Here is a 23,879-nt window from a genome sequence, read left to right as displayed (position 1 = left end):
AAGTCTCGCCTATGAAAGGCGTTATGCGTTTTGGAAAGAAGGGAAAGCTTAGTCCCAACTATATTAGTCCGTACAAGATCTTGCGAAGAAGGCGAGTGGCCTATGAGGTGGAGTTACCACTAGAGTTAACTTCAGTGCATCCGGTGTTACATGTATCCATGTTGAGGAAGTGTGGGAAATCCGTCCCTTATTGTCCCTACAGAAAACATAGGTATTAAAGAGAGTTTTGACTTATGAAGAAGTCCATGTGGCTATCCTTGATCGCCATGTTTGCAAATTCAGGACAAAGGAAGTAGCGTCCGTGAAAGTGTTGTGGAGGAATCAAAAAATAGGCATCCGTGAAAGTGTTGTGGAGGAATCAGAATGTGGAAGAGGCTACATGGGAAGTCGAATAAGATATGAAATCAAGATACTTGCATCTTTTCAATGAACAAGGCATGAATGCCTAAGGTAAATGCCTTATTCGTACTCTATGCCCCATGTGATCATGTCCAAACGTTATGCTATTCATGTTCCTTATACTCATGTCCAATAGTATGTGCTCATGTTCAATGTTCATGTCCAACGTACTCATGTCATGACTATGTTCAAATCATAATGTTCCATATGATTCGTGCCTACGATTCCTTTCCTCTCAATCCTTTATGATCTGCCCACGATAATGATGTTGTTGAACGAAAAGAAAGGAAAGTATGTGTTTTCATGTTTCGTAAGGCCGAGAGGAGCCATGTCTATGCTTGTCGATCGTTTCTCCATGTTATGCGTATTGTGATGCCGTGTAGGGCTGTGTATATGATCTGGTTAGCTGGTAGGTGCTTGAGAAATGTTGGGATAGTTCTATTTACAAAGAAAACTCTGCTGAAATTTCTGTAAAATCCTAGAGTTACTTATTTCGATGTCACGCCTATAATTCAAGGACGAATGATCCCAAGTGAGAGATAATGTAACACCCCGTACCTTCGGGCTCGTACGATGGGGATATAATGGAACCAAGATGGGGAGTATAGGAAGTGCTTTGAAAAAGGTATAAGGAGATTGGTAGGACAAAGTAAAGTTGGAAGCTACGCTACGGACCAAGTTTTCGAGTGAGCTTGCAAAAGACCTCGCTTCAAGCACGTATAATTCCTTATTGGTTGGGAATCTGGGAAAACTCAAAACATGAAAGTTGTAGCCCTTTGAAATACCTTTCCAACAATATAAAGATCAGTGATCGGGTCAATCAGAGCTCTATAAAAAATGTTAGGATCGTTTTACCAAGATGCGGCTCAACATGCGTTTCACAAGTTGTGCCGCAGGTTGAGCACTGCTATAAATATGCAGATCGTCAAATTTCGGGAATTTTTCATTCCAGTTCATTTTTGACCAACTTTTTGAGGAGAAAAGACCTTAGAACTTCTTCAAACCTCCTAAGGTGATTTCCTCCTCAAACCCCAAGTATTATTCCATCACATTAACAAGGATTAACACCCACATACGGATTATTAACAAGATTCTATGCTACAATCTTGGGGTTTTCAAGAAACACTTTTCAAGGATTCAAGTTCAGATTTTGGGATTCTTCTGTGTGTTTTGGCGCGATTAAGGTCGTAAGGCTAACTATCTTCAGTTGGGAACGTTATTTGTTCTTCCCCATGCAATGTTCTCCATAACCATGAAATTTCATTAATATACAATTACGCCATTTTGATGATGAAACATCTGGTATTGTTTATGTGGGTTCGTTCCGAATGTCATGAACTCCTTATGATTAACTGTTGAATTCTCATTACTTTGATTCTATGAGACTCGTCATTATATGAGTATATTACAATACATAATCAAAGATATGAACTTTCTTTAAGTTATTAATATGATGAACTTACGATTTATGCATTATTGCCATGACTATGAAATATGATTGTGGGCTAAAAAGCCATTTTTATCACGTTAACGTTTTGAGAGTATGATTTGTTAACTGAAAAGGCGTGCAAAAGCCCGAAACTACGCATTCCACATAGGATAAGGGTCGTACCGTTGGTTTAGGCGATTTCTTCATGTTACCCCAACGAGGGTTATTATGGATCCAATTGCTAGCAATCATGATTATGTATGTCTCATTATCCCGGCAAGGTGATGAGTGGCTTAGCCGATCGGGCAGAGACTAGACTCCATGTGCTCATATGGTGGATACAATATGTCGGTTACTAACGAAACTCCCGCTAAAAGATCTACTTATATTTTTATGATATAAATGTTGAGCTTATTCAGATGTCAAAGTTCATATCTCTTCATACCTTATTTATAAAGTTGTTGGGTTGCCCTTCCCTTCATGTCCCTTTATTTCATTCAGTTGGGTTTACACACGAGTGCTATTCCACAATACTTATGTCCCTTTTGCAGGGGGCGCTGCATTTCACGATGTAGGTACAGATATCCAGGGCGATACTACTCCACACTAGGTTTCCGCACTATCAGCTACTGTTGAGCCCCATTTGATCTTCGAGGCATAGTTATCTTTATTTTAGCACTTTGTGTATGCCGGGGCTTTGTCCCGGTAAACGTTTTGATTTGGATTATGTTAGAGGCTTCATAGATTAGATATTAGTTATGCATTACGTTTGGCATGTCTTCTGTTTTGGATATAGGTTCACTGTTTTAAACTTGAAAGTACTTATTTATGAATGGAATTCATTAAAGGCTTGATGATATGAAAACTATTTTCATCTTACTTCATGTATGCTTTAAGTCACATGTCATGTAGAGCTGATTCTCTCCGGTAAGTTACGCCACCAAGTGCTGGTCCGCCCAAGCCAATGTTCGAGGCACGACACTGGGTCAGCTTGTGCCCACGTCAACTAATCCATTGGGTATTTGATAGCTCCACCCAGCACGATATCAGGTAACTCAATCCGCCAAAACTTAGATGGACATGAAGAGATCACCTAGTGTTTTTGCTTCTACAAGAATTTGACCTCTAGTCTTTCATGGTCATTATAGTTACATTGACCGAGACCATTAGGTGACACTATGAGACCATTAGGTGACACTATGAGACCATTAGGTGACACTCTCGGGTCCCTTCTTTAAGTTTGTTTTCATCCTTTTGTTTGTTGATTGACAGTTACATTCCCACGTTGATTATAGTAAGACTTCTTCCTCGTGAACTCCTGGCTGCATCTCTTCTTTATCCCCAAAAAGAAGGGCAGAATCCTCAATCCAAACCTTCAAAGAACTTCCTAATGCAACCTCTCCTGAAGGTGCTTTTATTTTTTACGTCTACTGAAAGCTTCACATACACAACTCAAAAATCCCTATCCTTAATTGGAGAGATTACTGCATCCCAGCCCAGAGACGAAACCTTCTCCCCATCTTTTGTCGTACTAACATAACATTAACAATAATGACGACTATAATGACGGTGACAAAATAACAAAAAGTAATATATAAAATCCACTCAATCCATCCAAATTTTTTTTTAAAAAATGGTGGTGTCTGGGCATGCTTCTGCACACTTCAGCTATTCCACCAGGTACATATTATCTCCCACCAACACAGGTAACGGGTATTTTGCCGACCAGGGTTTAGACAGATGGGAAGAAATCACCTAGTGCTTCTGTTTTTTGTCTCAGCTGGAATTTGAATAAGGATTGCTAAAGTATCAAAGCAGAAAGGTACGCAGTAGCTATCTCGATCAGACCTACGGAAGTAACTAGGCATATTAGATGTTAGATACTATAGGCATAGTCAATAAAGACAGCAGTCACGACAACAACAATCAATGATAATAACAGCAGCAATAGCTTGAACAACCACCACACCAGCTATACAATGAATTTACCTCTACAAAAGAACTACCACCAGGATTCCTCATATCACATGCCCAGAAATAAAGGTGGCTGCTAGGAAGGCTGTCATCACTAATTCTCAGATTTCCAAGAGATGCCTTTATAGTAAAAGAAGATGGAAACACCTGTCCAAGGAGAAAACAAGACTTAAAATTCACTCACATGATAAATATCGCAATGGAAAAAATCATAATTGATAGAAACAACAGACCTTGATATCAGTGAGAAAATTGTCCTGAGACAGGGTAGCGAGCTTAGATCCATCCTCTTTCATCAGCAAAATCTGGGCACGAGCCATGTTCAATGTCAGACCGAAGATAATTCTAGACTTCCCCTTCCCAAGCAAACCCTTCACTGCAGGCACATCAACTGTTTCAAACTGAGAATCAACCACATTTCCCTTGGAATTATCATGCTGTGTAATGGCTGATGAAGAAGCGTCCCTGGAAGATTCAGAGCTCTCTTCCCCCACATTAATGGCATCTACAAATTCCATTACTGCCAGTATCGTTGGCCTGCGACAGAAAAAAGACAAGGTAGCAAGTGTGACAGCGACCTGTAATAACCAACAAGCAATTAAGTTAGAAATCCTAAGAATAAAATTAAGAAGACAGATTTAGTCAGATAAGAAATACTGGCTGACCTTTGTATCAATGCTAGTATAGCGAGGTGACTTCTGGTCATAAATAGCCACTTGAGCCTTCACGAAACTATCTAATGTATCAGTCAGTGTCACAGAATTAGTTCCACTTTCATTAACATCAATAGGCAGAAGACCAGCAAAACGATTAAAACTAGGAGCCTTTGACATGGTCCTTTCTGACGCTAAAGAGTTTCCCGATGAATAAGGACTATCAATTGGGTCATTCAAATTTTCAGATGCCTCATAGAACTCCTCTTCTCCTTCATATTGACTAGAATCATTGCGTTGGCTCTCAACATCGTTTAAAAGGGGGGGTGCACTAATATTTCTGATGAAGGATCGTGCTAGATAACAAGAGCCCGACATCCCTGTCCGGCAAACCAAATCTTCTATCTCCAGAGCTTTCAGGAGAGTCCCTATAAAAATATCACTGCCTCTAATTGAAAGTTCAACCTGTGTAAGACATAAATTTAAACCATTTAAGCAAAAGAATAGGGATCAAGCAAACCTAAAACAGATAGCCAACCCTGCAGTAGTCTTACCCGACCACCCGTTGCTCGAAATTCAAATAAGCCTCTCTCCTCAGCTAAAAGTGCCTTAGTAAAACTCCGATCATGCTAGACAAAAGTGGAAAGCATATTATACTGTCAGTTTTGTCACTGCTTTTTCAAGAAAAAATGTCCTTAAAAGTTTTCACCCATACTCACCTCATGATTATAATTGAAGCACATCTTTAACTCATCAAGAACACCGGTCAAATACAGACTCTCCATTTGTGAGAGATCAATTACATGATTGTCTGCACGATCAGCTTCATAATCTTCAGACTCAGATGATGATTCAGATAAACCGGTTATAGGAGCTGATCCCTGCACGAAACCTCACGTTTGAGAACTCCCCCATCAGGAAGCAACAACATGTTAGAACTTGATGATATATACTCCTGTTTGCCCCCTACCACACCCAACCCGCAAAAAGGAGGGAAAGAGTTCCACCAAGATAGCACCCACTCTATACACTCCATACAGTCTCCTAAAATCCGAAGACTTAACCTGCCAAATCTAAGGGAAGTTGATTTAAAAAATATAAAAAAAAAAAAGCAAGACATTGTTGTCCTAGCTCTCAATCCCTCACCAGAAACCTATTCTCCCAGTGCTTTTAATTGATCCCGTTTACATATAGTTAGGATCTCAGTCTATTAACATCATCCAGAGGAAAGGAATTAGAAGAGAGAGAGAGAGAGAGAGAGAGAGAGACTCCTGCAAGTTTTGAGGCAGACAACAAGGCAACAGGTTTGTCACTCACACTTTAGTCTCCAAGATTGAATTCTGCTGACCACTCTTACCACATTTTCACCTTTATACCAACTATTAATAGCAGTTCCAATTCATCAATTCATATTTTGCCATAGGCACCCACATAAGGATGTTTTCTGACTAAAACATTTGAAACACAAATTCACGACTCTTAACTATTGGCATGTCAATAAGCAATCTATTCCATATCAGCATATGAGAAACAGCAAGAAGGTCTACCGATGCACGATAGATGGCCCCCTGCAAGTGACTCTGCCATGTCTTCTTTAAATCTTCAGATTCGCAACGTAATATTAGCGCATTTGCCTTTTCCACAATCTACATGTGACAATAAGGTAAGGTCGGTCAGAAACTAGAACGTGCATATAACCAAAAGAAGCCTAAGTTATTGAACAGTACGTTGTTCGCTCGTTCGGCACTGTGGACAGCCAACACATGTTGTTCGTTGCCAACATCATTTGGAGGAACTTGAGATAGTTGTTTCCCTCGTAAGCTGCAATAGGACAGTACTACAATGAAGTTAAGGATACAAAGCACAGATAAAAGATGGAGTAGACTGACCAATATGAATTACAATCAACGACCTAGATAGGCTTCACACAAACGACCACAAAAAATCATGGCATCAGCTTTTTTTATTCATTTTCTTTAGCCTTTTTTAATCAATAATAAAAGTCCCAATATTCTGAAATTGTCCTAGACACCATTCTACACTCCACTCCTTCCTCCGGGAGCCTTATCGTATTAAAGTCTCCACCTAACACCCATGGGATCTTCAACCCCATACAGTTGGTCACTCAACCCAAAATAAAACAAAATTAAGGATTTTGACCAGCCTTTACGTCGTTGCTTTTGCAGTATTTTGTTGTAACTTGATTGACTAGGTGATGCCAAACATGGACCGAAGTTTTTACCTGATATACTGCTTGTAAGATCTAGAGCCAGGATTTTCCAGTATATAAAGAAAGGATCCAACAATACATAGGTATCTCCGCTGCCATATAGCCTCCCTACCACCAACACCCTTCAGAATAAAAGAAACAATTATTATCAGAAATGTACAACTACAGCACACATTAATAGCAGAAAAACTTGGATATGCTAATCTAAAAGCAACCTTCCAGGTAAGAAGATACAGCCACCCCTCAAAATCAGCCTGCGTCCAAGGATGATAAACATCCGAATCAGTTGTTTCCTCGACTTCAAATATCTTCGCAACTTGCATCAACCGATGATACCGAGCAGGAGAAAAATGGAATCCCAAAGAAGGAAGACGCACTGCAAGTCTCATCGAAGGAAACGCAGGATTCTCTAGTCGGATCTGGAAAATATGGAATATGAGAAGCATTGTAAACAAAGGAGAAGCTGCGAAAACATAATAAGGTATATTATGTGAATGTAAGATCACGTTCAGAAGAAATGTGCAATCACCTGTTGAAGCTTTAGAACCACTGCACACTTGTCAATAACCGGCAAACAAGCAACAAAGTTGGACCTAGATGGACCAACTGCATTTGTAGGATCTTGACTCCAATAGTAATCACCATCAACCAGGAAAGCAGAAACATCACTCAGGATAATATCAAACTGAACATACATATTCATCTCTTCAGGTGAAACAAATTCAGATTCATCCTGCACATATCAAAGAAACAGAGCACATTAGCCAAGTTACGGATAAATAGTCCTATAGATTCGGACAATCATAAGATTTACCTTTGTAGAAATCACCAAATTTCCCAAGTCAAGAAGCAGCTTAGTTGAATGAGTGCTATCTGGGCAGAAATCTGTAGGAATGGTAATTTTTGGAGCTGCAATTTTCAAATCCAGGAAGAACCTGGTAGAAAGCGGATATCAATTTTAATCTTTAGTGGATGGTGTAAAAGAATGCAACATGTCAATATCTACTGGTACTAGATTTGTTTGGGCCATTCAAGGGTTGACAATGCTGCAACATTAAACTGCAAAAGATAGATAAACCTGACAAAGTTATAGAGAGATACGCCTAGATCACCGAACCTTAACTCTTGATCCCTGCCCAGCACACTATCCCTCCCCAAAACCACCTAGGCTTTACATCAGGATCACATTTACGGAACTTTCATGGAGACACGTAGCTATTTTTCTTTTAAACTGCTCAAATCAATAGAAGGGACTAGCAATCTCAACAATTTCAAGATACCAGCTTGACGAATAAAAAAAGTAACTAACCTGGATTGATCCTTCAGAGCTCTGTTTACTTGTTGCTGTGCTGTTCGTTTGACTTCATCAATTGTCATCTGACAATAGGAATATTACACATCATCTACCAATAAATTTCAATTTAAAAATTGGGAATAGCCAGACTAGATAGAATCCTTTTGAATGGGGACTGCCCGCTTCCATATAAAAGCCGTTTTGCTTCCACCAGAGTGATACATACATAAACTAAGAATCTCTTACATGTGTTCAGTAATTCAATAGTTTAAAGATATTAATATACATATTACTAGGTTGTGGTGAGAAACAGCTATGAGACAAGTATCAACTGCACTAGTTGAAAAAAAGGTGAAATGTGAAACGTCTTAAGGGTAATAGTCGTCCTGTCCCAAACTGTTTACCTCGCCTTTTTGGTTGTTTCTAACTGTTTACAATGGAAGTTTCAATTCTGTTTTCAATACCACTAAGATTCAAAGGCCTCTCTTTTACCCTTTTTAATACAATATTATTCTCAGCTTTTTTCTGGTAACGGTCATATCAAACCAACTTGAGTAAACCTCGACTATTCAACTGAGCGCCTGCTATCTTCCACCGGCACAAGTAATTAATAACTCTACCTAATACCAAGATTTAGGCAAATGTGAAAGAATTGCCTAGGTTTTAGCCTTATCTTGGATTTGAACCCTGGTCTCTCATAGTTTTTGTCCCACTTCGACCGTTAAGCCATTTGGTTACGATAACCATATCGTTCAGTTTCAGGGGAAAATAGAACAAGAAAATGTCATGGTTACCTTTTTGAGCTTCTCATTGTGATTACTTTCAAACATATACAACGCCCATAACGACATTGGCCCCAGCACACCTTCATTAAAATATTTTTGATAAAAAAAGAAGAACTATCGAGAAGAAAATTCTTACTGGTTCATCCCAAATGAAGTGGAGCACACTACTTTTACTCTCACTAAGTCCCCTAAGCAACAAATGAACATTAAATGCTCACTCTTCCCTAAGAAGCAAATTTTCAGGGAAATGATAACGGTCTAATAAGTAAATGGTTTTATGACCATGAAACACGCTGCGATCTAAACACCAATTCAATGAAGAGTGAGCAGAACAGATGGAAAAGGAAAAGTAAAAATGTCAAAATTGAGATCTCAAATTAAGAAACTAAAGCTAACCTGTACCGCAGCAGCTGTTTCCAGAGCTATCGTCTGACTTACGGCAGCATTACTTTCAAAAAAGTTGATAATTTGGTCAATCGAATCCTTCAGATACTAAGGAAAAATAATTGATCAGTTGAAAAGCAAACTGTTGCAACTGGTGAACTTAAACAAAAACTTAAGCTTACAGTCACATAACATGGAGAAGCTTTAGCCGCCAGACTCCAGTCAAAGTTGGAATCGAAAGGCTTGTAGCAAAATGCAGCAACCAAGGACTCACTGACAGTTGCACTCTGAGCAGAAAATATTACCATAAATGAGGCTGCTTAACTTTACACCAACCCCCCCCCCCCCCCAAAAAAAAAAAAAAGAGAGAGAGAGAGAATAGAAGGTCAAAATTTTGCAAGCTATACGATATCAACTTTTCACCATATACCAGAGGAATCTTCAGAAAGAAAAGAACGGAACATATCCCCGATTACCCAACCTCTCTACAGCAGTGTAATCAAAGGCGAAAAACCTCTACGGTCCGTCAGGGCTTTAAGTGAAAATAAATCGTGGGCTTGAACAAAGGCGCAAATATAGAGAAAAAATACAAATATGTATATGTAGTCCAAAAATAATGATTATAAGCATGATAACAAATATATGGACAAAGAAATTGAAAAAAAAAAAAAAACAATGATAAAGTTAAATATCCGATATTTAGTGTCAGTCTCTTCAAGATTACACTCATTGGCAAGGAAAGTATATAATAGAGCCTTGATAACGACACTGAAATGCCAACTAAGTGAGGAGAAACGCTCAACATGATTCGTGCCTCGCTTTAAAGCTTAAGCGCGCCTTTGACAACACTACTCTACAATTGAACGTAAAGATTCTCACCTCAGCAAGAACGCCATTTGGAGACCATAACTGATATGATCCTAGTTTTATGTCAAAAACCTTTGCTTCTGAATAAAGCTTTATATAACAATCAAGGTTATCGCATGACAAATCAGCAAGGCAGTTACTAGTATCACTAAGCTTTGAGGCATTGTGCTTCATGTGAACCTCCAAGGTGGTATGTGGCACATCTCTTCTGTCATGAGTTGCCAACAGTGGTTCTTCTTCACCTTCTTTATACCCAATTATATTATTTAACCTCTCCCAGTCTTCCTCAGTGAGCTCTGCATTCTCACTTTCATCTTCAACTGATTGGTTGGACCTGAGAAGTTGGTCAAACCACATGAGATTTCACAGAAGAAAACGAAAGAAAAGAACTTCACGGTACAGAAACTAAGGGGTATAAAGATCCAGTATTAACCAGCCAAAAGAAAACCAAGATTTCGTTGGCTTTTGTTTTTTTAGGTAAGATTCCGACTCTACTGACTGCTCCACAAACTTGTGTGCCAGCATCCTGTTGAAAAGTAAAAATAAAGGTCATTCTCTAATAAAAAATCTGTCTAATTTATAAATCACCGGCAGGACAGCTTCTGTGCATAAACATCATCGTAGTGTTGTCATGGTTCTTCATGGCATGAACCATTATTTCCGCAATTAAACACAAGCAAAACATTCTGGAACGCTCTTAAACCTAGGAGTTGCTTTACAAAACACTTGACATATCATGAAAGAATAAAATAACTCAATTAATAAGTTCCAGTCCAATCAAAAGAACAAATCTAAGCTAAAGATACATGAGAGACATATGATAGGTATTATTAAGGAAAATGCACCTTGGACCTAAATCAGCCATAAAGCTAGCAAAAGTAGTGAGGTTTGCTAAAGATCGAACGAGCCTAAATGTCAATACCACCCCCCACCCCACCCCCCGCGCCTGGCTAAACATCTGGAACGTGCAGTAACATATAATGGGTGGCCCAACATTTGATACAAAATCAGGAATCGGTCCAACTCTAATACCATCTGAAAAATCTGAATATCCAATCCAAAACTTCAGAACTACCGAGTGGAGTAGCCTAATACCCTTATAAACTCCTAAACACCCTCCCTCGTGTAACTGAATTTTTTGGAGTCCACGCATGAACATTAATCTGGCACGAAAATGGGCTTTACCAAATGTTGGCTCTAGTACCATACTAAGAAAATGAATATTGAGCCTAACACAATGGCAATAGCTAGCTCAAGCGATCACTTTGTCCAAAATTATACATGGAGTCTACAACCTTAACCGAAGTGGTAGCTAACTGGTATGATTCAAAAGCGAGCAAACTAAGCACTGAGATAGACATTAGAGAACTCTGATTAATTTATAAGCTCTATCAACAACATCCAATGAACCTTGGTGTTCTGTGTCCTTTTTCTTCTCCATTTTTTTTTTTTTTTTTTTTTTTGGCACCTTGAGAACTTTCTAGAGACAGAGAGAGAGAAACAATAACAGGGAAGGAGGGAGATTGCTCAGAGTTCACCTAACAAATTGATTGACTAAGAATATATGCTCACCAAAAGTGTATCCGGTAATGTTGTCAGGACTAATAGAAAGCTACCTAACCCCACAATGTTGTACACCAAGATACTGCTTTTGAATTGATGTAGTCCATTAGCCAACAGTTCATGATATAATATAAAACATGAAGCACAAATTACCTCCATTGAAGAATGATTTCAGCATCAAGCGTGCGATCAATTTCTTCTAAATCTTTATTATCATCTATTACTATCCGGTCAGGATCAGATTTCAGCAATGAAGCATACAGAGCGATATATTTCTTCCGCAGCCTTGTATACCGCAGGACCTGCTCCCATGACAACTTCCCACTACAAACAACAATTGCATTATCAGTTAAAAGACAAAGAACCAAATCTTCTCCAAGTGCGTATATACAAATACATGTACGCGACTTATAAGGGAAATAAGAAGGAATGATATTACATCTTCTAAAGCTATCACATTTTTCCCTATGAGTCCTATAACTTTAGCACAATTGAAATAAAATAGAGTAAATACGATAAATGTGTACATTATGGGGACAAGTAGAAACATTTTAACTCCTCTTTCATCACATTTGTTTAGGCCTATTAAGTTGGGCTTTAGCCTTCTCAAAGAGGGGTGTGAGAATATCAAAATGTAAAGAGGATTAATCCACAGTTTGGCAAGTCTCTTAATTCCTAAGAAACTAGTTAGATACCTGGCCTTCTTTATCCGAAAAGATAAAGCTTGATAAGCATACTTCCACCAAGACCTTGGATCAGATTTCACCGAGACATGTGGACGAAGATGAGCATAGTTCAACCGTTGATTGAAGGCAGCAAAATTCTCGGCCAACTTTAATAAATCCCTATAGCCATTCTACAGAACAAACATAACAAAGTAAGTAAAAAGGAAAAGCCAAAACAAGCTAGAATCAATTCCACATTGGATGAGAAATAAAAAAGAGAAGAAAAGTTAGCAAGACTAGCCTTTGACAAACAAAGAGTCACATCGTCTAGAGCCACAACTGCCTTTTGCAGAGGTTCCATATTATCACGTGAAGGATTAGGGCGCTGTTTCGAGAACTTAGCTTTCCCAGTCACTGGTTGCAAAATGTAAGAATGCTCTTTGATGTGACTATCAGCAGGTTTGCCATTTTCCGTTCCATATCTGAAAATCTGAGGAATTGAACTAGGTTCAGGAATAGGGACAGATCAGAAAGAGAAAATAACAACTAAAACATTCAAAAGGTACCTTGACCCACTCCTGTGGTAGCAAATCTGCCCATGGTTTGTCAATATGCCAGGGAGTGATATCAGAATCGAAATAAACAGCTAGCCGTTCAAGTTCTACAGACTAACATGTCAAAAAACAAATCAATATAAAGCGTGAAAGAAGAAAACAGAAGTTGAGTTTATCAAGAAAACATAGAAAGGAATTAGCACAGATAAAAATCTAAACAAGATAAAAAGGTTGCATTAAAATACATATGGACTTGACAGCTCACATGTAACATGTAAGTAAACACTTGTGGAAGTGGTGAATCTCGGTTTAAAATAGAAAACTATAACAGTTACATTTTTGATTAATTTTTATCTCTATGAGGACCTAGAGCAGACTTACATAATACACAATTGGCACTACATAATACTGAATTAATCACAGCAAGTTGGCAGTAACAAGATATTCTTTTTACTCCAATTCCGAAACTGGTTCTTCTCCTCTTTTAATAGGAAAGCTCCTCAGTTCCCTTTTCTTCATTGTAGACATGATTGCGCCAGTGTTGTCAAAGGCGCGCTTAAGCCCTGAAGCGAGGCTCAAAACATGTTGAGTGCTTCGCCTCGCTTTATGTGCGCTTTAGTGTCATTATCAAGGCTCTAAGACATACTTTTCATTGCAAATGAGCCTCTCTTGAAAAGATGACACTAGAAAATTGATATTTCACGTAATTGTAATGTTTTTATAGTTTCTTTGTCCATATATTTGTAATTCATGCTCATTATTATTTGTCTTGGATTAAACATATATATATATTTGTAGTTTTGCACCATTGCGCCTTTTTTCATTAAAGCCCACAGTTGATTTGTGCTTTGCACTTAAAGCCCCAGCTGACCTTAGAGCTTTTTTGCGCTTTTCGCTTTTGATAACACAGGATTACGCAAAAAGCTACAACCAGAGGCAAGAGTGTACTAGAGATACTAAAATTGATTCAGCGAACCACTAGTTCTGCACGCCTATAGTCACTAACTAATCAGCTATAATCAGAACACAGCGAAGGCGAAACTAGAGAAGTAACGAGATATGTGGGGAAGTTGAATAAGAGGTTTCGTTAAAGTAATTATTAACGCTACCGTTATGCAAGGTCATTGGGTAAAGGGGTGGTTAAGAACTTATGTCTTTTCATCAACTTAAAAGCGCGAAAGAGACGGACCTTCTGTATGAAATCCAATGCATTTCCAGTCACAAAGGCTTCATTTCCGCTATCATCTACCGTCATCGCGGATAGTTTCTCTAAGGTAATACCAGCTGCAAAAGGGTGGCCAGAATTGCTGCATGATGAAAGCTAGTCAGTTTCATCACAAATTCAAAAAAATCAACAGTTGAACCTCCTTACCTCTCAAGATCTTCATATCTGATGTGGATATTTGAAACTGAAAGCTTCAAGTTCCCAATTATTGTGTTGATGAGAGACCCCATCCAGGACTTATTCTTGAGAAGAAAGGCAAAAAAAGAAAAATGGTTAAAAGTGATGCTACTTATGGACAATATTCTGTGAAACCACCAGTCCATGCAAGATATATGATTTCCATTTTTTTCCATCCGTGGTTATGTCATAAACTGAACCAAAGAGGATGCCTTTAAAATGTTTAAGATAAAACTCAATCGAACTTAACATATACGAGTGCCCCACACAACAAGCAACAGGAATATCTTAGCAGTGATGTCAAAACTCAGTTCATTTAAAGATGTGGATGCTAACATTAGAATCCTTGAACTTTCTACAGAAACTGTAGTGCCACTTCTTAATTACTTCTAGTCTAAGCATGGATAATACTGAAACCAATTCACATTCTTAAGATACTGTTAAAGTGTGTGATCATCTCATTTAAAAGCTTAAACAGTAAGAGAGAGCACATATTTATTTACTTAATTATATTATACTAAACACGCCCCCTCACATATGTGCTTGATTCTTTTTCATGAGCAAAGCACGTAGAAATTCTTCTTAGTAATGGATGGCAATGAGATTCAAACCCAGGACCTCTGCCTGCTCTGTCTGCTCTGATACAAATTTTGAAGTGTGTGACCATCTCATCTAAAAGCTTAAGTTGTTAGAGAGAGCACACATTTATTTACTTAATTGTATCATATCTCAACAGAAACTATAATGCCTCTTCTCAATTTCACTATCTAGACGCACAGGTAATACTAAAAACAACTATGTTATGCTGCAGTTACTCAAGCTAATCAACAGCATCTTATCTGTATCTCTGATTTCTCACTTTCATCAACAGAAGAAATAAACAAATCGTTATTTCACTAGAGCCATAAGTTTCACATCCGAAAGCAAGAGACAGTGTTCAGCAATCAAAGTTAGTAAGCTGGCATCAGATTAACAGTCCACCACTGACACAAGCAACCAATGAACCCATCATTCTGAGCATCCAAGTTGACACACACACACACATCAAAATTTTATGCATTTGACAAAAGACAGAGAAATATACCATTTCTGTCTGTAGCATTCGTTTACTCTCCAGAAGCTTTGTTTCCATTTCCTAGTTGCAAGGGAAAAAGGTAATATCAACAAACATTTCCTGTTGACATGCAAAATATTTTACTTGAGACACAAAACCTTACTCGTATTCTACTCTTCTTAGCTTCTTGGACAGCATCTTCGGTAGATCCTTCAACTTGGGTTGCTGGCTCAGCTAATAAGAAAATACGATCCAGGTGAACCAGAACTGGATCCTGGCCAAGCCTGCTCCATGGTACCTGTTATTATAAACTAATTACTGACATGTAAATGACAATAAATTCCTTAATTAAACAGTGGCCCGTAGAACTGTCCCAATGTTAAATGGAAAATGATAAGAAGTCAGGAGACAAGGCAAAAGGAATGAGATCTTTAGAGATAATAAGAATCCCTGGCAGGTCGACACACTGTAATTACATCAAACAACCCAGGGTAGTCAAAGTGAACACCTCAGCAAAGCACCAAAGTTTGGTGACGCTTTAAGTGCAATGCAGAATTAAATCATGACTTTTAATAAAAAGAACACTGATGGAGGAAAAAAAAAAATTAAGTATGTGTGTATAAATTAAGCGGAATTAAGAAGTAAAAATCATATCAATCAAGTTGAAAACCCATTTAAAATATCTGATTTTTATGAAAAGATGTACTTTTGTTTCACAATCACTAAAACTCTTTTTCTTTGAATGGTTAAAGTATTATTAAAAAAAGAATGGCACAAGGCTCTACACCTCCATGATTTAAAGATCTTCCCTATATTTTCTGACACTTCTCTCAACCTCCGACTGGTCCATAGTGGAGCACCCTCCCTCAGGGTCCTTCTGATGGAATGTCTGGCACTTCACACCCAATCAAACCAAAACTCTGATTCTGATTTGTTCACTGTGATACAGTTGATTTACCCCCAGATCTGAAATACAACCTATTTTCCATTGTAGAAAGAAGGTATTGTGAAAAGATGAAAAGAGTATTCCGGTAATCGAATGTCGCCTGAAAAAGGACCTAGAAGCCCAGAAGCGACCTCTAGAATGCTATCTTGGAAAAAGTTCCGGGGAGCATCCCAGGAGGATTACTTTTTGCCTTTTTAGATAAATAATGCACTTTAGAACAGCCAAACTGTGCCATTAAATAAGCAAGCAGGTAATAAAGGTTATCAACGAAATATCTTGCAAAGATATGATCCAGGTTCCTCCTAAGGGTGACCTAATCCCAGTTTTAGCTTGCTTTATTGATGTTATGAGGTTTGTTCATTCAGATCAAATTTCATTTAACTCAGGGTTGAGATAATTTCAGTACTTAGTAATCATCAATCCTCCTTGTAGATAATGATACCGACTCATCATTGTATGAATTACTGTGATGTGTGCACTTGCTTTCCAAGATCACACAAAAGTGGGATAAAATTACAACCGAGAAAAGATTTAAAATATTATGAATGCGCCCTCGAGTTCAAGATATTAAAGTCATAAGCTAAAGCATCCACACCCAAGAACAACAAAATACTCGGTTCATTTTCAGGTACTCAAAACTTCAAAACAAGTCATTCAGCATTCAGATCTTAGGGGTAGAACCTTGAGTCTCACAGATCCAAGAAATCCTGCCTTGACTTTTACAGGTAACTTCAATGCATTGAGAGCCTCTGGTTTCAATTGCATATTAACTAGTTCCACATCACCTGTCACATACACCACAATGTGTTAGTAACGAAGCAAATTTTTTATTTTATACATAAAGGCAGATGTTTAACTGCCATGAATATTGTCAAGGAAAACTCTTAACAACTGCTTTACATACAGTGGCATCCCCAAAAAACTATAGAGAAGACATACAACTGAACTCATATGGATGTATGTTCAAAGCAGTGATGCAGAGCAGTGAGTGCACCTGCATCAGTGATTTTGCTCAACCAATGTATACAGTCAAAAACAAAAACAAAAAAAAACAAATAAAAAAAAAAAATAAACAAAATCTGAAGCCATTGTCTCAACGAAGCAGTTGGGACTCATACCTGTAGACCTGAAATTCTAAATATACATCTAACTTGCCAAATCAACAACAACATACCCAATGGAATCCCACGGGTGGGGTCTGGGGAGGGTAGAGTGTACGCAGACCTTACCCCTAGGTCTTAGAGATATAGAGGTTGTTTCTGATAGACCTTAGCTCAAGTAAAGCATTTCAAAGTAGTTTGAAAAGGGAATATGAAAATGAAAGCAGTAACAGCAAAAAAAAAATAATGTGATATGGAAAGCAGTACATAAAATTCAGAAAAGAACGGTAACAACGAAATAATGTGATAACTGAAACACAGGTGGTAACAAAAAACGAAGAACAAGAAACTATGTGAATGCGCTAACCCTACTGATAAGAAAGTAGGTATAGATACGACCTAAGTTGCTCGGACTCGGGTGCGGGTATCCAATACGGGTACAGATCCGAGAGTCGGATCCGGCAAAATCCAAATTTCAAGACTCGGGGGTGCGGATCCAGGTATGGATACAAGTGCGCGGATTCGGCTAAGAAAATTCAAAATTATAAAAATAGAGCTATTGTCCGAACTTAGAACGCGACCCATTGAACTCTTGGTTTTGCACTATTTGGCCTGAAACATGAAGTAGCGAATATGAGACAAAAGGACTACGATATTGAAGGTATGCCATTTCCCATGCCTTAAATCTGTTTTATCTTTCGTTTAGAGACATCAAAATCTCACCCCCCCCCCCCCCAAAAATCTGTCCATGGACTCCGGTCAAAGTATCCAAAGTTGGTTGACCGAATCCGAGACGTATCCCGCACCCCTCCCAGACTAGTGTCGAGTCGGGTTCAGCATCAAAAACGAAGAGTCCACAACTTAGGATACGACCACATAGCCTATCCTGCAATAAAGCGAGAGAACCCTCAACTACCAACTAACCTTCTCCTCTAATTCGCGACCTCCAAACCCTTTTATCTAAGGTCATGTCCTCGATAAGCTTGCCAAACCAATATTTAAAAAAAGAAAATATTTGAGCTGGATAGGCTTAAACGTTAGTCTTTCGACATCATTAAGGCATTAAACATAAATTATCAAGAGCAAGGAAAAAAAGAGTTAGGGTAAAGTTGCTTGAATAAGATTTTAAAAAAGGGCTATCTATTAGGTGCTTCCCTTATTAGAATTTGTACAATTTTTTTGGTTGATTGTAAGATGCAGGTTTGTAATAACCAGCAACAAGAGAGCGTTGTGAGGTAAATACAGAGAAAGTAACACTGCATGAAGTGTAATGAACTCAAAAAGTCTATTATGGCCTTTGTGTCATATGGGAATAGCCATGTTACACCAAAATAAAGTAAAGAGATGCATCTGTACTTAATATTAATTATAAATGGAGTTCGAGCATCCATTATCAGCTTCTTAAAGATGTTATTTTCATTATGCATCTGTACTTAATATTAATTATAAATGGAGTTCGAACATCCATTATCAGCTTCTTAAAGACGTTATTTTCATTACGAATGAACTCTTTACTTTCGCCAGTAAATGCAAAATAGAGTTATTCAAGCAAACACATATTTTAAGTTGGACAGCATTTCATCGATATCACACCAATCTGGTGTCAAACTCTTGACAGCAAGGGTAAGTGGCTCACCGATTAAGTTTATATGCGCCAAGCCTCCCAAAACCATAACCATCTATACAAGTTAATATTTCCATCTTGCAGCAAAAGTTAAAATAAATAAAAGAGAACTCTTGACCTTCAATAATGAACCCACTTGTCCATCAAATGTTCTCATATTTATAACCCTCCACAAAGCCCAAAAGGTGCAAAGTGGAACTCTCCTCCATTGCTTTTTTTTCGTTCCTTACAACAACACTCGAGCTCTAGCCTGCTATTATTTAAGACACACCCAATAGGTCTTGACGGTAGTAAATATCGAGGTCTAAAGTTCTGAATCACGCAATTCAATAGAAGGTGATCCACCTCCTCGCATTTGTTTTGCACATGCAACACCAGCTCACAATCATATATCCTATTTTTCTCAGACTGTCTACAGTTGGGATAGCTCCCCAAGCGGTACACCATACCAAAAAAGCTACTCTTTTTCTATTTCTAGATTTCCATACATCCTTCCACATGAGGCTCCGCTCCCACCAACAATGAACTATCTATAATAGGACCTGATAGAGAAGTGTTTTGATGGAGTTTCTTTCCAATTCATAAGTGTTTTGATGGAGAGTCTTTCCAATTCATACCACCCACCGAAACTGTGTAAAGCCATACATAAGAAGTATTCTACACATTCAACTCTCAAGCATGTCGGAGCTTCCTAAAAGAGATGTCTCATTCCTTCTCGCCTTGAAGTATCGGCTAGGGGTGCTCGATGAAAACAAAAAAAGGAAATAAACAGAAATTCGGACAAAATCGACAAACGAAACCGATATATACTTTGGTTAGGTTTGACTTGGTATTAAATTTTGAAAAACCCCGAAAATTTGTGATTTGATTTGATTTGAAAAACCCCGAAAATTGGTGATTTGATTTGAAGGGATTCCTGTACTTCTTTGCATTATGCAGGATATACCCCCTTTTTACCCCGAAAATTTGTGATTTGACTTCTATCAGAAGTTATAAACAGAAAACACAAATTGGAGGCCTGCTTGTAATTTCACAAACTGTCCTACAATAACAGAGGAGGAAAGTAAGGTTCTACATGCCAGATTTGAAGAAAGTGAAGTGCCAAGGTGCCTAAAATAGTGTGCAGTTGATAAAGCTCCTGGGCCAGAGGGATTCACCATGGGTTTCTTCATCAAATGTTGGGAAGTTTTGAAGCAGGACATCATGGATACTTTACATAACTTTCATGAACAAGCAGTGTTTGAGAAGAGCTTTAATGCAACATTCATAGCCCTCATTCCCAAGATGAAAGGTGCCAAGGAACTAAGGGATTTCAAGCCTATCAGCTTGATAGGCAGCATTTACAAAATCTTCTCCAAAGTGTTGACTGAGAGATTGAAAGGTGTGATTGAAAAACTTGTGGACTCTCAGCAGATGGCTTTCATTAAAAGTAGACAAATCATGGATGTTGTCCTGGTTGCTAATGAAGCTGTGGACTCCAGGCTCAAACAAAAGAAACCGGGAATCCTTTGCAAGTTAGACACAGAAAAAGCATATGATCATGTAAACTGGAAGTACTTACTAAAGGTCTTGGAGTTGATGGGTTTTGGGCAGAAGTGGATTCAGTGGTTCAGATTTTGTATATCCACTGTCAGTTTTTCAGTTTTGATTAATGGCTCTCCAGCAAGTTTTTTCAAAGCACAAAGAGGTCTGAGGCAAGGTAATCCATTATCAACTTTCCCGTTTCTGATTGCAATGGAAGGTTTAAACAACATGATCAAGACACCCAAGGTGAATGGATGGATCAATGGTTTTGATGTGGCTAGAGCTGGCAATGAAAGTTTGGAGGTGACACATCTCCAATATGCAGATGATACTCTCATCTTTTGCGATGCTGAAGAAGAACAATTAAAATTTCTAAGGATGATTTTGGTATTATTTGAAGGGACTTCTGAGCTGCATATCAAAGCTTTTTGTATCCTATCAATGCAGTTATAAACATGGATCTGTTGGCTGCAATTCTAGGTGGTGAAGTTGGTACCCTGCCAACTATCTACTTGGGAATGCCTCTGGGAGCTAAATCAAATTCAACAGATATCTGGAACAATGTCATTGAGAAATGTGAGAAGAAGCTAGCCAGATGGAAGAGTCAATATTTGTCCTTGGGTGGTAGAGTGCCCCTCATCAACTCAGTTCTTGATGCTCTTCCAACATACATGATGTCTCTGTTCCCGATTCCAACAGGAATTATCAATAGGTTGGACAGCATCAGGAGGAAATTTTTGTAGCAAGGGAACAAAGAAAGGAAAGGATTCGATTTGGTGAAGTGGAAAGTGGTGATTTCTGGCAAGAAGATTGGGGGACTGGGGATAAAGAATATGAAGATGCAAAGCAAAGCACTCAGAATGAAGTGGTTATGGAAGTATGCTAATGAAAATCAACTATTTTGGAGGAAAGTTATTAATGCAAAATATGAGGAGGATACTTGGATGACAAAGGAGGTTACCACACCATATGGGGTCAGTCTTTGGAGATCCATAAGAGCCTTATGGAATGAAGTCAAGAACAATTCCAAGATCAAAGTAGTTGATGGAAACAAAACCAGATTCTGGAAAGATAAATGGCATAACGCTGGTAATTTGGAGAGTCTATTTCCAGATATTACAGCATGGTCCTGGATCAGCAAAGGACTGTTGCAGAGTTGTGGACACCTCAAGGCTGGAATTTCACCTTCAGAAGACACATCAATGATTGGGAAATACAAAGAGTGGCTGATTTTTTCAATACACTGGAACAATTCAATGGACTTCAGGTAGGGGAGGATGTTTTTTGGTGGTTGGGGAACAACAAAGGTGTTTTTAAACTTAGTGCAGCATATAGGATGATGAATCAATCGAATCAACAGATAACTAATTGGCCTTGGAAGCACATTTGGAGAACTAAAATTCCACACAAAGTTTCATGTTTTGTGTGTCTCTTAGCCAAAGAAGCAGTCTTGACAAGGGATAATCTGATGAAAAGGGGGATACCTTGTGTTCTAGATGCTTCCTATGTGGAGAAACAGCAGAAACAGTAAATCATCTATTCCTTCACTGTAAGTTTACAACAGCTCTGAAGAATATTCTTAAATCTTAAAGGTATATCTTGGGCCATGCCTGGAAAGGTCTCGGAGGCTTTAAAGAGTTGGGAGGAAGCAGGCTTGCAGGCCAAGAACAGAATCAGATGGAGAATTGTCCCTGCCAGCATATGGTGGACAATCTGGAAGGAGAGAAACTCTAGGTGTTTTGATAGCATAAAGAATGGTGTGCAGAAGGTCAAGCTGAATTGTATCTCACTGCTTTGTGTCTACTCAGATGATACTGTTACTATTATTGATGTTTTGGATTCAATATAGCCTTAAAACAGTAGAGTCTTGGAGTATTTTTGTAAATATGGTTTCAGTACAACCTACGTACTGTTTTGCTCAAATGATATAGAATACAGTTACCAGTTTCAAAAATTATACCCAAAAAAAAAAAAAAAAAAAAAAAAAAAAAATCGAACAAAAGCAACTACATATGTAACTATTTATAAATCATCATAACTTGTACATATTCTGAGTTGATATCATTTATCTCAATACAAAATAGGAGCTAAAGTGGCCCTTTGGGCAAGGATCTTGTGGTTATCTTTCATTGGACATGTGGCTTCTTTGGTCCTTGATAAATCAATCATACAACTTAACAATATGCTTACGTGCTTCGCAAATTTGAAATCTATTGTTTGTTCCTTTTTTGTTTTCTTCCCTGTCTGGGACTCTTGTCCTCTTTAGTGCCAACTGTCTTTTGATTTGTCTTCACATAATCTTGAGCAAGCCAATTAATGCTTTGGTGATCAATTCTGCTAATTCTTACTTTGATTTTACGTTACAATGCTTCCCCCTCCTGTATCTTTCGATTTTGTCTTACTGTAATCACTTTTCAACTCGAGATATTGTAAAAGTTTGGCAATGTGAACCTCAACGTCTCCTCTCCACATTAATCACTCTAAAAGTTTATTCTGTTCACTCTAAAAGTTTATTCTGTTTACATCCCCTACCTGAATATTTTGCCGCCGATAATTTCTATTCTTTCATAGTACTCTTTCAAAGTGTGCATACAAACGCAAGTATGATGTTTATAGTCCTCCATTTCCCTTCTTCAATTCTATACCTCTCCGCTATCGTCTTTCTCCAAAGACCGTGCTCGTCCATACCAAATTCCATAATCATTAGCCTACCTTTTTAAATACTCAGAGACCTTTCAGCCCAAGACCTCCCATTCCTAATGCCACACCAGATGATTAAGTGAAGTTTCTTAACCCCATGTTGCCAAATCCCGTAAGAAGTTCCACCTCGCTCCATAAGGCGCCTGCTCATCCAAAATCTCCATAGCCATTTTTTAACAGGGCCTTGTTGAAAACTCGAAGACCTTTCACCCCAAGATCCCTCATTTCTTACAGATGTAACGTCCTCCCAGTTGATTAGCTAGAGTTTCCTAACCCCAACGTCCCCCATTCAGCATAACGGAATCACTATGGTGAAATCGGCTATTAACGGCTGCCTGATTTCAGGCAACAAAGCAGCAGCAGTCTGCTACACTCGCCATTGATTAAACGCCTAAAGTATCAAATTCTACCAGGCAAAAAAGCTCAATCCCTAAAACATTTTAACATCCAAATAAACTTGTGATGTGTGAATGCAGGACAGCAAAGCAGTACAAATCCAAATAATACCACTGACAGCACAACTTCATCACACAATTAGCAATAGAATAACATAAAAGTCATGCTTAAAGAGAAAAAAACAATCATCAATTCAGGAAATTAGGAATTTAATTGAGGAATTAACATTTTAACATTCAATAAACCTATGATGGGAATGCAGGACAGCAAAGTAGTACAAATCCAAATGATACCATTGAAACCACTCCTTGTGCTAATTCATCACACAATTAGCAA

General features: G+C 38.3%; 1 protein-coding gene across 1 annotated transcript in view; it reads right to left on the bottom strand.

The window, feature by feature from the left end:
- Positions 1–23,879, bottom strand: part of LOC132030267 (uncharacterized) — a 70,522-nt gene that overhangs the window by 45,579 nt on the left and 1,064 nt on the right. The window contains exons 2-26 of the mRNA XM_059419828.1: positions 16,881–16,984; positions 15,417–15,551; positions 15,284–15,334; positions 14,170–14,264; positions 13,987–14,104; positions 12,810–12,911; positions 12,545–12,733; positions 12,274–12,434; positions 11,732–11,902; positions 10,449–10,541; positions 10,028–10,349; positions 9,331–9,435; positions 9,161–9,256; positions 7,995–8,062; positions 7,500–7,620; positions 7,215–7,418; positions 6,901–7,104; positions 6,698–6,807; positions 6,183–6,276; positions 6,003–6,101; positions 5,175–5,336; positions 5,010–5,084; positions 4,468–4,920; positions 4,036–4,380; positions 3,818–3,949 (exon numbers count right to left, since the gene is read on the bottom strand). Coding sequence (XP_059275811.1) covers positions 3,818–3,949; positions 4,036–4,380; positions 4,468–4,920; positions 5,010–5,084; positions 5,175–5,336; positions 6,003–6,101; positions 6,183–6,276; positions 6,698–6,807; positions 6,901–7,104; positions 7,215–7,418; positions 7,500–7,620; positions 7,995–8,062; positions 9,161–9,256; positions 9,331–9,435; positions 10,028–10,349; positions 10,449–10,541; positions 11,732–11,902; positions 12,274–12,434; positions 12,545–12,733; positions 12,810–12,911; positions 13,987–14,104; positions 14,170–14,264; positions 15,284–15,334; positions 15,417–15,551; positions 16,881–16,984 — 3,809 coding nt within the window. The remainder of the gene's footprint in view (positions 1–3,817; positions 3,950–4,035; positions 4,381–4,467; positions 4,921–5,009; positions 5,085–5,174; positions 5,337–6,002; positions 6,102–6,182; positions 6,277–6,697; positions 6,808–6,900; positions 7,105–7,214; positions 7,419–7,499; positions 7,621–7,994; positions 8,063–9,160; positions 9,257–9,330; positions 9,436–10,027; positions 10,350–10,448; positions 10,542–11,731; positions 11,903–12,273; positions 12,435–12,544; positions 12,734–12,809; positions 12,912–13,986; positions 14,105–14,169; positions 14,265–15,283; positions 15,335–15,416; positions 15,552–16,880; positions 16,985–23,879) is intronic.

The sequence above is a fragment of the Lycium ferocissimum genome, chromosome 9 (genome assembly GCF_029784015.1).
Source record: "Lycium ferocissimum isolate CSIRO_LF1 chromosome 9, AGI_CSIRO_Lferr_CH_V1, whole genome shotgun sequence".
Lineage (NCBI taxonomy): Eukaryota > Viridiplantae > Streptophyta > Magnoliopsida > Solanales > Solanaceae > Lycium > Lycium ferocissimum.
The sequence above is the reverse complement of the archived record's forward strand: the minus strand, read 5'-3'. Positions and strand labels throughout refer to the sequence as shown.